Source organism: Brachyistius frenatus, unplaced genomic scaffold (genome assembly GCF_029030835.1).
Source record: "Brachyistius frenatus isolate BFR_SWC_R1_liver_20210118 unplaced genomic scaffold, ASM2903083v1 Contig_252, whole genome shotgun sequence".
Lineage (NCBI taxonomy): Eukaryota > Metazoa > Chordata > Actinopteri > Embiotocidae > Brachyistius > Brachyistius frenatus.
Window position 1 is genome coordinate 266,497 of NW_027210851.1, and position 14,344 is coordinate 280,840.

Genomic DNA, 14,344 nt, shown 5'->3' on the forward strand with positions numbered 1-14,344 from the left:
GCTTACGGACAATCAATCAGCCGCGAGCTGTCTGCGGCGGCTGGCTGTCTCCGTCAGACGGTTTTGGAGAGGGCCGAGAGCTCTGGTGGCATCTGGGGACAGCTCGGGGATACGTCCCTCTCACATGGCTCATTCTGAAGGTGCACGAGTGAGACGGAAAGTTTGACTCTGAGGGGCAGGTTGTTAACTTGAATCCCCAGAGATAATTACTCCTTATTTTCATTCCCTCTCCTGTCACTCTGCCATCAGATGCTTCTAACACGTATTTCATCACGTCGTGTCTTTATTTGTTCAATTTGAATTTAGTAAATACGCTGATGGGATGCACACTGCTGCAGCCATGTTTGTCATTGTTGTTTATCAGTGGTGTATCACATACAGAGTGTTATAGATATGACCCACACAAAAGAATGGTTCATAGGGATTCTGTAAGGTACATCCTGACATGAAACACAAAATTATTCTCCTTTTACTCCACTCAGATACGTGTCTTAGCCAATGATAAAATGTCCAGTAAATGTCCCTGCACCAGCTGGCAGCTGAAATCTCACATCTGCTCGGGGACAATGAAAAGTCTGAACATTGAATGGGACCAGATTTTTGTGAATTAACTGATACTTTTGATGCTTTTCAGGATCATTGCGGACTCACACGATGCAGACTCAACCTTCATTATGGCAACTTAAAGCAGTGGGGCTGATTAATGAATTTGCCACAAATGAAGTTGGACTTTATTGAGCTGGACATTCTAGATATTCTTTTACACGACACGTGAGGAGCAGATGTTTGTTAGCCTAGCGCCACCCTGGCTTCAATTTTTTGCCGCGATGTATAGTCTGAAAACCCGGTTGGCAGTGAGGTTTGCTCAGCCCCTCTGAAGGGTGGACCAATCAGTGACCAGTGGGTGTGGCTAAGTGTGATGACCTTGAATTCTAAGGTTTGCTTTGAAACGTAGTTCCAACAATGGCGGTGGTAGAGTTCGATGAAGGGTTCTGAACAGGTGTAGCAACGGTAGCAAATATCCAGGAATTGAAGCCGGAGCGAGAACAATTCATAATACAAAAATACAAAACAAATCCACAATAGTCATTGATCAACATAGCGTTGCCCTCCGCTCACGCTACAAGATGGTTTCTGTTGTTACATCTTAATGAGTTTCGGCAGACCAAACAATGCCGATTGGTTAAAGCTGATTCAATAGTTTCAAAATGAACCCGAGGTCTACGCTCATTTGGATGCACCAACTGAAAACAATCTGAATGGAGCGTAGCCCGACCCTGTCTGTCTATATCGGTCTAGTAATACCAGAATATTTATTTATGCCGACTCTCACTTAATTTCAATCTTATTGGTTGTTTTTTTTGCTGAAGATTTAAACCCCTTCTTCCTGCTGTTTCTGTTCCAGGTTGATACACGGAGGTCACTTTATAAACGGTTTGGCCGGCCCAACCACAATGAGTGCTGGCCCCTTCCTCTCCACCACGTGGTTTGCTCCCGATCAGAGAGCCACCGCGACAGCAGTGGCCTCACTCTTCTGCTACCTGGGAAGCGCTGCTGCGTTTGTCGTCGGGCCTCTGGTAGTCCCAGCCTCCAACGACACCCAGGCAGGAACCACCTTGACTTATTCCAACGACTCCATACGGGACCGGATCCAGCTCATTATGTATGCAGGTACTAGCAGAAAGCAAGAACCTCCGGGGGCAGGGCGGATCGATAGCACATCATTTCGACATCATGTCAGCCCTGTCAAGGGACAGAAATACAATCAGGCGAGGGGATCCAAGAGTTTTGCACAAAAACCAAAAACTTCAATTATAATCTTCATAACCGTGCCTCTGAAAAATAGCTTGCTGGGCCTGTTATGCTTAACTGATTCAGAAAATTAAAAGCACACTGAAAAGAGAAACAAGTATGCTGTAATAAATTGAGGCAGCGGCTTTTGTTTAACCTGAGGTAGTACTGTTATTCATTTTTGAAGGACAAAAGCAGACACCTTTTGTGAATGAAAAGTTCTGAAGGTCATTAAAAGAAAGAAGGAAGTGCATATGAGGCAATTTTTATCAATCAATATATAAAGTGACATAGATTGACTACATTGGTGAGTTTTGGGAATAACTAAGACTGTAAAAGGCGTCACGTCATCAAGAGAAATATACGGCATCAACCAGTGCTACATGCAGATTGCATGATCGTGTTGGACGGACTTATTCTACAGTCTAGGCCATTATGTTCATCCCGGCGATGGCTTTAGAGGACTTTCAGATGTCACGGTGACCTTTTTTAAAAAATGTCACATTGGTCTGACTGTCTTATCTTTGATAATAACCTGTATGTCTCTCTTTATCCGTGTCTCTGTGCTCCGGCAGAGTTGGCTGTGATCGCCGTGCTTTTTGCAGCAATCCTGTTCTATTTCCCGACACGCCCACCGATGCCTCCCAGCGTGGCCGCCGCGAGCGAGAGACTCAGTTACAGGAGCAGCATCTGCAGACTTGTCAGGTACAAACACAGACACGCGTGCAGTACAGAATATCTTCCGAAAGATCAACACCATTGGAAATCTATCAGTTCTTTCAATGCATTATTCAGTATTTCTCACTTGATGCGCGCATTATCTAAATCAGTAGATGTGTATTTGAAATTGGTTTCAGGTGCTGTCACATTTTATGACCTCATATTTCTAGCAGTTGTCGACAAATCCATTCAGTCTACTTCTTATTTGCTGATGCAATGTGCACCTCCCATCTTGGGGAGTTACAGTGACAGTCGTACACTGCAGCAGGACATGGAATTTTAATGAAGGGGTCTGCCACTCACCATCTGCTTGGGGTTGTTAGCAAAGAAACCCCAGCCTTCCCTCTAGATTAATTATTAAGCTATAATATACTGATCACTTTCTGAAAACATCATCCCCTGCATTAACACTATCGGGGTCAGTCATAAGTTCACTCTCAAGAGAAACCTCATGCTTGTGGTTACAGAGAGAGAAAGATGGTCTATCATGACGAGGTGGTGGATGTCAGTGGAATCTATTTGTTGTTTGTCTATTTCCTCCTGGGGGAAAGGCGTGAGGGCAGAGCTAAGAGGAAATCCAGAGACAATGATTGAGTCCCACTTTTTTTTTTTTTTTTTTTTTTTTTTTTTTTATAACACTGAAACACCCAGGAGCGAGCGCTCCGGAGCGAGTGCTCTGCCTTTTGCCCGGCTTGCAAAGGAATGAAGCCTGTAGCAGTGAGCAGGAAATAAAGGCTGGAGAAAGGAGATGAAAAACTGGGCAATGATGGCCGGGGAATTGGCCGAGCGTTGTTGGCTCCACTCGGTCCCCTGCAGTAAGAAATTGCTTCACTACAGCGCCGGGCTGACCACAGGCCTCCGACCGGCACAGAGAGGCTTAACTCCGGTAAGAGTTCCCTCAGATAGATGACAGGGACCAAGCTGATATCAACCTAATGCGTAGTGTTGGACAAATGCACACACACACACGCAAATACGCAAATGGCCCGGCCAACTTAACTAGGGCATCCAGCTGAGAGGGGTTTCTGTTCCACTTGTGATAGGCAGTCGTCCAGTGACCTGTTTGGGTAGCCGTGTTGTATCTCAGTCCAGCAGCATTCAGCCTTAGAGTCCTCCTGCAGGGACTGGACACCGATCCCGAGAAGTCTTTGTGGCCATTTGGACTCACAGGGGTTAGACACAATAATGGAAACACTTTAGGAAAAGGAATTCTACTTTAAACCTCCACTAATTGATATTTTATGTGAATCTCTATTGTGTGAAAAGTGTTGCTTGTGATGACAAACCCACGGCAGTTCCATGGTTTGGTTCTCAGTAACAATCAATAAAATGTCCTCTAAACCCACTTAACTCTACTTGTTTAACCCAAACATCAGAGTAACTGATTAGCTGGTGAAGAAGTGGAAACTCTAAAAACTCGAGAGACAGATGTTTCCCTCAGGATTTGGTGAAGACTGAACCAGAGCTTAAAGAGGAGTGAGAATAAGATTCTCAAGAAGTGTTGATGATTCTACTGAATGTTCAAACAGCCAACTTTATATGGAAGACATGTTTGGATAATTTTAGGTTTTACTTCTGACTTTCTTGAGCCTTTTCATCATAGTGTCTATAATACAAAATATTTAATGAAAAACATTTTTGTTTGCTGGGGATTGCTGTGGGACATATAACTAAGTTTGATATGTAAAACAAGCATCAATTTACTGTGACGTAACCAATTGGTTGGTGAGCTGCCGTTTTAATCTTGAATCTAGTATTTTGGTCGGCGCCATCTTGGGGTTTTGTAGCCAAAAGTGAACATATTTGGACAAGCTGGAATGGATCTTACCATGAACCCAAGGACACCACGCCCGCCCACCTATACTGGCAACCTGGCTGCACCCCAGCCATGTCAACCAAACCAGGCACGCCCCTCAACATACCTCTCTCTGCCTAATATCTAATTCATGATGCAATCATTTTGAGAAGGAACTCTGATCAGAAAGAGTGAATTTAGCAAATGATACCATGATGACGTGGAAAAAAAAGGTATTGACCTAATTTATTTGAGAAGTTGATGCTTTTTGAATGAGAGGTTTTGAATGAGAGCCAGCCCCTAATGGCCCTCAGTGGTATTGCACTTTAAAGCACCTCTGCTTTAATTTCCCTTTTCAGACTTGGAGACGACATGCACTTTTCAGTCTATGGTCTGAATAAATTCACAACAGTAACACAAAGTGGATTGGCCATGTCTAATCTGCTTAATGTGATCAATATTAGCCCTGATGGTGGATTTTATTGGTGCATCCCTGGTAAAATAGTAGGACAACACAACATAGTAACATTTTGTCTGCTCCACAATGACGGCAGGTGCCAGCCAACTAGTCTGTTACTATGCCTGATGCCTATTCATGGTTGTATCTGTTCATCCATTTAGCCTGTCAGGGTCTGAGCACTGGCTAATGATCTTCAGCTTGATGAGTGCTTCCAGCTGCTCACATCTGCTTCCACAGCAGCGGTTTAATTAGAAGCTTGAATGTCTCCACACATGGAGCGAAGGTATCATTGTATTCTGATCACCCTGTGAGTTAACACTAAACAGCCCGAAGCCTGAGTATTGTTGATCCCTCCCTCCCCAGTCATAGTCACTTTAGCTTTAGAAGTTGTCATCTTGATGCATTGCTCTCGAGTCGGGTCTGCCAAGGACAAATGGCACTTAGCTGATGACACCGCCAGCTTTGAGACTTCTTCGGAAATATTTCATCACTAGCAAGAAGTGAAGGGGAGGGAAAAAAATGTCCCCTGTCTTACTCACTAGCTAGCGGCTGCTTGCTTGCATTTGGTTGTCTAAATAAGGTTCTGGATGAGGAAAAGGTGGATGGATATTGATTTCCTGCTGTTGTGGCAAGGTTAATGAAAGGGGTGCTGGGAGAAAAGCAGTGAGAGTGTTCCATCACGGGGCTTTTAGTCCCTCCATCCTCTCTCCAAGGCCAAGTGACTTCGTACTGCTTAGGATAAGACAGGAGGCCCGCAGCAGGGACACGAACTGTCTTTATTTTTCTGTGGCGTCAAAGCATTCTGCAAATAAAAGTGATTCATTGTCTAAAGTGTGGAAGCGTTCTAGGAAAGGGAAGGGTGTGCGAATGTTTACGGCAACAATGCTTTCGCTGCACAGGTCATGTGTCTTGGGAAGTTCCCTCCCTAGTTTGTGTGAAGTCATCTGTCTGTGTGTTGAGCATTTAAAGTCGTACAAGGTATTCGGGGCACCGGCGTGTTCTCCAGATGTCCCTGCATGATGCTGCTCAGGATGCTGCCTGCATTATAATAAAGCCCAGGAAGAATAAATGGAAGAGTGAAACCGTGTCCGTACACAAAAAGGAGGAGAGCAGGAAAACAAAACAATCTATGAATCTGCTGCCTGCTCTGCCAGCCCTACCTCATTTGTCAGACACCCAGTGATTCTAATCCCATTGTTCGGGTTGAAGAGGTGGCACTGATTTTAAATCAGCATGCCGTCTCTTTGGGCGAAGGTGATTAGGGTGGGTGTTTGTGTTCCAAGTGCTTGAATTTGATTGGAGGGGTGCCATTTACCCTAAAAGTGGCAAGCTCTTTGTGGCTATAAGGGAAGAATACACAACTAGACATATAATGGTGTCTTTCTTACACCTGCTTTACATGGTTCACAGTGAGGTGAGAGACACCTATGATGGTCCATCAAATGGGTCTGAGACTGCTCCCGTTGCGTGTGAACAGTGAGTAGAACCTGGATACGCATGGTGCAAGGTGAAGCTATAACATTTGTGAGTACGCAATCCAAGTTAGGTCATTTGATCATCATCATCATCATCAGCACTGGAGTTCCACACGTTTTTTTGACCACTGGTCTGATGCAGTGTTAGGTGCATGTTGCCCTCTGTGATATCCTCAGCTTTACTCTGGGAGCTCTTTCCCTCTACGTTCAGGTAGCTGCTTATCTCTCTGTCTCTACCTGCAGCACAAGGATCTCCTGCTATGACAGATGCAGGGAGATGAGCCAGAGCTCTGCCTGTGTGTGTGCGGGTGCGGGTGTGTGTGTGTGTGTGTGTGTGTGTGTGTGTGTGTGTGTGTGCGTGTGCGTGTGTGTTAGAGTGCTGAGATTCTTTCCGGCACAAATTCAATGAACTATAGGACTTGGGTTTAGGGTACAGCCAGAACGAGGTTCAGGCGTTGTGATGCGATGGTCAAGGTTAGACAAGAGGGGGCTAGGGAATGCATGATGTCAGCGAGTGCGAGTGTGTTGTGACAGCTGATGGCAGACCTCCAAACACTAGTGAAGAAGAGGGGCAGGATAGACTTTGCTATGCTGCTTTCATTGTTTTTTTCTCAGGCCAATGCTGTTTGGATACAGGTTGTAGTAACTTTTATTCTAAATATGAAACTATCTGATTATGTGGAGGGCATCCTCTAGATTGACCTGACCAGTCTCACATACTTTAGATGCACATCAATAAATATCATAAAATCAGCAGTTGTTATAATAATGGAAGATGTAAAGAGCAGATCAGTAAATTTGAGGTCAGTATGAGAAGAAACAAACTTTTTTTTTTTTTTATCTTGAAGACATTGAATGGACCAGCCTTAAAAATGATTTAAACTCTCAATTCTTAATGGAACATTAGGAAGTTGGTGCATCACCGTAATGAATAAAGTAGAAGCTAACGTAATAACCCACTGTCTTTTCACAGAACAATATTTTGTCCAACATCCTATGAAAGATTTAACGAAACTTTATGCATATAATCGTTTCGACACTGCTCATCCATATTCAAATAGCTGGGAGAATCAGTACACAATCAATTTAGGCTGTAAGACTTTTTTGAGAGTGCAGTCTTGAATGGCTAATGTATCTTTGTCCCCTTTTCAGCAACGTGCGCTTTGTGATGATAGCGCTGGCCTTTGCAGTCCCGACAGGAGTGATTTCCGGTTGGTCGGGAGTCCTCGACATGGTCCTTTCACCTGCCAATGTCAGCCAGGTAAGCTGCAAATACACACACCTTTAATCTTGTTCATGCATTAGATTTGAAAGAAGAAAACATCAGTTAAGTCACTAACAACACAGGATAATGACTGTAGGCGAGAAAACAAGTTCTTGGACCGTACTGCTGTATTGACTGCCTTGTGTGAAAGTGTGCGGACAAGTTGACCACTCATACTGGTCAACAGTTCGACTGGGCTACTATTTAGGTGGGTAATGTGCAACCCAACCGAATATAACGCCAAAGCACGTAATGCATCAATCCGTCCACCTGAGGTTACTGTGTCAGTGTCACCTCGGTGTGAAAAGTAAGGTGCCTTTGATTTCTCACGGACTCAAACACCGGTCTCTGTGGTAGTAGACGTTCAGTGTTCGTTCCGTCCAACTATAAGACTCCTTATTCCTAATCCTACGTAGACTTTATCACTCTTTGTACTTCATCATGTAACTTTTGCCATGTGACTTCCTTCTTCAACCCTGGTCATACATGCGTGTACATTTCACACCCAGACGAGGCAAAATGTGACACTGACACAGAATCCTCTATTGGACTGACGAGCGTACCGAGCTGTGCAACCATGTATGAACAAGGGATGGATCAGACATCGAATTATATATACGACTGTCATCCCTCCTTTTTTTTTTTTTTCTGGCTGCCTGATTTGTATTTTGTTTTTACCGCCAGAAGGTGGTGATAATGCACCTAAAAGCTGTCTGCCAACCGCCATTAAACACATTGCTAACAGGCTCCAGGGCTTTGTCAGGTAAAACTAAGCTAATAGTCGACTAATTGTCAAGTATTTCTGAAAAGGAATAGAGACTAGTATTTTTTCCCAAAATGCCCATCCCTACTGTAAACAGAAATTCATATTGTATTTCAGTGTAAAAGCAAGGCTGCTTTTCCAAGTGGATTTTTCCCCTTTTTAAAACCTCCACCTGAGCCAGAAATTTGCAGCCCACTCAGATTATCAATCTTGAAAACCTCGCAGGTTTTCTCTTTAGTCAGGTGATTGCACCTGGAATTTTTTTTCCAAAACCCTTCATGCCTTCATAGTGAAGCCTGTTGTTGTCGTCCCGTTGATGCTCTTAAACGTCACGGCACCAAAGCACGCATTACATTTTAAAGCAGATCTGACATGCTGGAGATGTTGAGGAATAATTAATCCCAAGGCTCCCGCGTACCAATACAAGAAGTGCATTTCAGTGTTGAAGGGCCTGCTGACAGCTGAACTTTTCCGCAATGGTTTATTAACGAACCCTTACCCTCCTGTGAATATACTGTTCAAATACCCCGTCCCTCACTATACAAAAATATATTTCTAGGTTTATTCACAATTCTAGGAAGTACAAAATAAGAGGAAAGATTGATCTTGGTGCGTTGTTGTTCTCCCGCTTATTAAACCTACTCCCAGCTTCTGTCCATCTTTTTTTGAAGGACACAATCAATTGCAGTTCCTCATTCTCATGTCTGCTTCACACCTTCAGTCTGAGGCAGATAAAAAAAAAAAAAAAAAAGAAAGAAAGAAAAGTTCAGTGGGTGCTTGTGCAGTGCAGGTTAGAGAAAAAGCTCTGGGTAGTTTACATCTTCCAGGTCTCGACACAGCAGTATGTCAAAAGACAAAGGGAGGATCTTTTCAAGGTTATCATCAGCAGCTGCGCAGGAGATCACACACAGGAGAGACGAGGATGAGACGTTCCTTGTCACACGTCTACTTTATGCCTCTGTCAAGAGGCAGCAGAGCGCATACTGAATTGTTCTTAGATTTCATTTGTTCTCAAAAGATCTTTTTCTCCCACAAATTTCCTTTCATCATTGCTAGTTAGGAACATAAAACGTGCGGTAGCAATAAGAAGTGTGTTGCACCAAGGTGAGCTACGTTACGGGACGTCCCTCGGGTACAAAACTTGAGCTTAAAACAAACCACAGTGAAAACAGCGTAGTGGTGCATGTGAATCATGCTGAGGTGGAATACTAATTCAACCGAAGATTTCTGAAGTGTTTCTTCTGTTCTCTGGGTGTGGAGATGTTTGTTCTTGAATTCAAGTTGAACTGAGGAAAAACAAATACTGCATCTTCTTCTTTTTTTTTTTTTCAGCTCACTAAGCGCCCACAGATCTCAAACGCATCTTTAACTTGTCCTGTTTCTCCATCAGCTGTAAGCTATGTTGATTCTGTTGGATCTCTAAACACTGGAGACAGATGCTGTTCAGGGAGGGAAATGCGTATTTTATTAAAGCACAAGATGAGCTCTATGTAGAGCTATTATCCTTTTTCTATCCTTGAACCTCACATGCATTTGCATTGGAAATGTTTTGTTGTTGTTGTTATGTTATGTTCCCTTGCTCTGTCTCACTGTTCTCTTTCTGGTAATTTAAAATATACATTAAGAGCTGCAGGCCACTGCACTAAGCATTAACAGATAGATTAAAGAGAGCAATTTCATTCTTCCTATTAATTTCCTCATGCTTTCCAATAATTTGTACATTTTAATGCAAATGGGAGGTGTACTCACAAACAGGCTTGAGCACGGTATTCCTTTCATTTGCTGATAATTGCTATATTGTACTGGAGCCAATTATCATTCCCTGTGTTCAGCCTGTGTCGGTCCAACACGGTGTCACAGCAAAGCGTGTCGTAAACCCGTCAGTCCACTGCTTTTACTTACGTAACCTACTTTAAGTAACTTACCGGACGTATGTGATGTAAAATTACCTATTTTTAAGCCAAACCTCGATCTTTTCCCTAAACCTAACCAAACATGTTTTGTGCCTAAATCTAGCCACATGGTCTGTGGTGCCTATACCAAAGCCACCATACTTTTTACACGTAGTAAAGATACATACATAGTATGCCGAGAATACCAGGATGCAGGCTAGCATGCTTCTCTGGCTGTTCTGACCCACGATCCCCTGCGCAGAAGACGAAAAGGAATTAAAAGGAAGCGTACTCGTTCTAAATTGCATCCTTTTTTCTTTTTTTACATGTAATGTTGCGCGACTGATATGACCATGAGGGTCAAAGTTCAAGGCACATTTTTAGGAAGTAGTGTTTACCAATTGTATCCATACTGCATGCAACAGTACATGCTTTGTAAGGGTAGGTGCAGTACATAATAAAAAGAAAAAGTATTTGACTGGGAACGCAGCTCAAATGTCATACTATCACAGTATCATCTATTGGACTCGCGGATAAATTACATGCTTTGGCGTGATACCGGGTACCTCCAGTTAGTGGTATTAATGCAGACCAGATCCTGTTCCAAATGGACAGGCTTCAAGTATGATCATTCCACTTTGATCCTTTTGCACTCCCTTCTTTTATACTCACATCAGGACCTGATGTAATGTTTCCCACCTACGCACCAATTTCCAGCCATCCTAGTTTATTCCTACTGTCTGCCCTAGCTGCAGGTTTTCACCTGCTATCGGAGATCCGTCTTTCTTATCCATCACCTCTCGTTCTCACAGCAGCAGACGTGGTGCTGCATGCTCGCATACTCATTCCCAGTTTGATCTCTGTAGTGTAGATATCAAAGGATCTCTTCAGTCTTATAAAGCACACACGCTTGGCAACTTTATTCTACCTCGGCTTCATGCAGTCATTTATCCCTAGTCTGTTTCCAGCTCTCACTTCAACCCTCCTCTCTTCTCCACCCTCCCTCCATCTTTGTCTTTCACATGCTTCTTCAGGGTTTGTCTTCCAAAATGTGGATGCTTCAATCATCTGTATTCCTCAGCTAGCCAGCCAGTCTGATTGAGAGCTGACCATGACTGCTGTGAGGCAGCAGGGAGCGATCACTTCTCATGACAAATATGTTGCAGTCTTTTTTTCTTTTTTTTGGATCGCCAAGAAATACTCCAAAAACATTTGTTCTTATTCCCCAGCAGAGAGCCTGCAAACTATTATAGATGTTAAACATCCAGACTGACATCAAGGCAAATGAATGATGCTTTACAGATGACAAAAGTACCGTACCAATCCACCTTCTGTGTTGTCAGCCGTCCTGCTGAGATTGCAGGACTTGACTAAACATTACCTGGAAATGCACCCGGGGTGTTTTAACCACTTGCAATGATTGATTCAGTAATTCTCTAGCGGAGGGGCGGAATCACATGGGTATCAGCGAGCTGGCAAACGGCACAGCAGGAAGTGATGTGGTGATTTGACTGAAGCTAGATGAGGAAACAGAGGATGAACATAGATTTTCAACTCGTTTACGTGCTTGTCGTATATGAACATCAGTGGATTTTCAGCAACTGTTTGAACGATACTGGGATACGACACGGACTCCAAACTCAGCAGTAGGTAGAAGGAGAAACCGCAGCTACGAATCCAAGGCCACGGTACTCTGCCAGGTGGATCTGGAGCTGCTGTGGGAGTGAGTTGCTGCCCCAAGTGAAGAAGTTTGCTTCAGTCAAGTTCAGTGTTTCCCAGTGTGTGGTAATCATTAAGAGTACTGCCTCCCAATGTGTTTCCACATTAACTTGAGCCCTGCAGACACAATAGCTGCTGCTTGGCCCAAAAAAGGAAAATAAAGAAATAACAACAGAATTAGGCAGTTTTCTTTGAAGGAAACACATTTCAGTGGTTGTATTGCTGTCTTTCTTTCAATTTTGCAGCTGAATGTTATTTGGCAATTTCTTCCGCTACAATATTTTGACAGCATGTCTTCCACTGCAATTGTATTAGGGAGGAAGTAGGAGTTGGGATGAGACTAGGACAAGAGCCACTGAAACATAAAAGGATGTTGAAATTAAAAGTGGACAGACGAAGGATCCAATAAACACACCGCTCTCTGGGGCTTGAATGCCTGCTGTGTGAGTTCTGCAGTGCAGTGGGAAATATGTTAAACCAGTGGACGGCAGGATTGAGCGCAGGGCTCAGCACCATTATAAAGAGTATATCTCAGGAAACGGGTGCTTTGTTGAGCTCATCGGTCACATACGGTTGCTTAGAATGCGTAGATCCAGTGTGTCCTGCTTCTTTTAGCACAATTACACTTTTTTGATACAATATAAAACTACTGGAGCACTCATCTTAAACTGTGTTTTTGTGTACTGACACTCACTATTTCGAGTATTTTAAGTGCATTCACATGGTCAGTACAGAAACATGCAGTGCCGGACACTTTCCACCCCAAACGGTCGCCATCTTGGCGACGTAAAGTAAGTATTTTCACATGAAGGCGTCTGAGGAAGCTGCTGCTGTTCCTGAACACCACACAGTGTTTCTTTTTCACTACTGCTGCTGGACAGAATGTTAAGTGTTAAACAGAGGACACAAAAACACACACATTTTTGGGTAAAATAATTAAAGCTGCAGGTATTTTATCGGGTGATGTGTTCACATGCGGAGGTCATTTCCGGTCGGTGCAGAACAGCAGTGTGCGATTTAAAACAACACTAACCTGTCAAAATTCCAGCACTGCACAAGTAAGAGTCCTTGAGTCATTTGAAACACAGCATTAGTTTACACAAACACCTGCTCTGCCTTTAGATCATACACTTCCTGCTATAAAAACTGCTTTGTGGATTTTCAGGATTGCTTGGAGTGACTTTAGAAAAAGGAATACCATGTCGAACTGAAGCAAAGGATAAGACTTTTGACTGTTAGCGTAAAATGGCTTACAGCAAGAGATTGAGAGAGAAAATCGAGGTAAAACAAGCACATTGACATGTCTAGAGCCTGGAGTTGTGACTTTCCCCTATCCTAACTCCAGTCATCGCCAGCTTATTGACGCTATCACAATGCAGCAGACATGATTAAGCTTCAAATCCAGCCTTTTTAAGGACTGCGGGGCACCTTGAATACTGCAGTTAATTACCTCTCCACCCTCACATTAAAGATTCTCCGAGTCGACTAATAGTTGTTAGTTCAAGCCAATAGTTAACTAGTTATCACACGTTTATGTGAATTACAATATTTCAGTATATACACGTCTCAGGGCATCAGAAAATGGTTTAATCTCCAGTAACTGTAGTGACATTGTTAACACTGCGACCTTACAGAATACAACACAAGCTTTTGAAATCTGACTTTTACAAGAACACACATGAAGCGAACTGCCTGTTAACGCTAACGGCAAAAGTGGTGACGATTCTGGATGTCGGAACAACCAGCAAGCAGACCGACCTCATTGACAGTCGCGTGCGTGCGTATGTGGTTGTGTGTGTGGCACAGAGAGGAAAGTTGCAAGCAAATCAGAAAGGACTCACCGTGAGGATTTGGAGGGGGATCTCCGTTTATTTGAGGCAACGTCTGGTGACAACACATCAAAACAGAATAAGTTACCTGTTAGACTCAAACTTGGTTACAGTAACTTCATCAGCACTTTCGGCATGCACTTCACAGTGCTGCTAATTGTCATACATTAAGAGTCGCTCACTCCCCCCCAGCATATGTCACACCCAGGTTACCCACAAGGCCACGTTTCTAAAGGGGAAGCCTCGCTCACAAACAAATATTTCTGCAAGTTGTCAGTAACGTCTCTGAAAAGTTACAGTTTGAGTTGTTTTTCTTTCTACGACTGAACGACCGATGAAAATATGGTTGACTTTTCTCATCTCAACTATTTGCGGGTCAGCCCTCGCAATTTGTCTTAGAATTAAACAAGCTCGGCAAGCGTTGTCTGTTTAGCTTCCTGAATGGGCGCACAAACTGATTTGTTAGAGAGTAAGCACAAATTATTGGTGTCATTGGGTCGTGGATGTTTAACATGTTTTTGATCCTAATTATCTGCTTGGAGACGGGGGTGCAGTTCACTTCTCCGTGCTGGCTCAGGCTGTGAAAACAAGAGATGGGTGCCTTTCCGCTGAGCTTTTACTGTCATCCACAGGGCT

The 14,344-nt window shown here is 43.5% G+C and overlaps 1 protein-coding gene across 1 annotated transcript in view; it reads left to right on the forward strand.

Moving 5' to 3' along the window:
- slc49a4 (solute carrier family 49 member 4) overlaps window positions 1-14,344 on the forward strand; it is a 48,911-nt gene that overhangs the window by 13,981 nt on the left and 20,586 nt on the right. Inside the window, exons 3-5 of the mRNA XM_069720823.1 lie at window positions 1,406-1,671; window positions 2,367-2,496; window positions 7,394-7,502. Of these exons, the coding sequence (XP_069576924.1) occupies window positions 1,406-1,671; window positions 2,367-2,496; window positions 7,394-7,502 (505 nt within the window). The remainder of the gene's footprint in view (window positions 1-1,405; window positions 1,672-2,366; window positions 2,497-7,393; window positions 7,503-14,344) is intronic.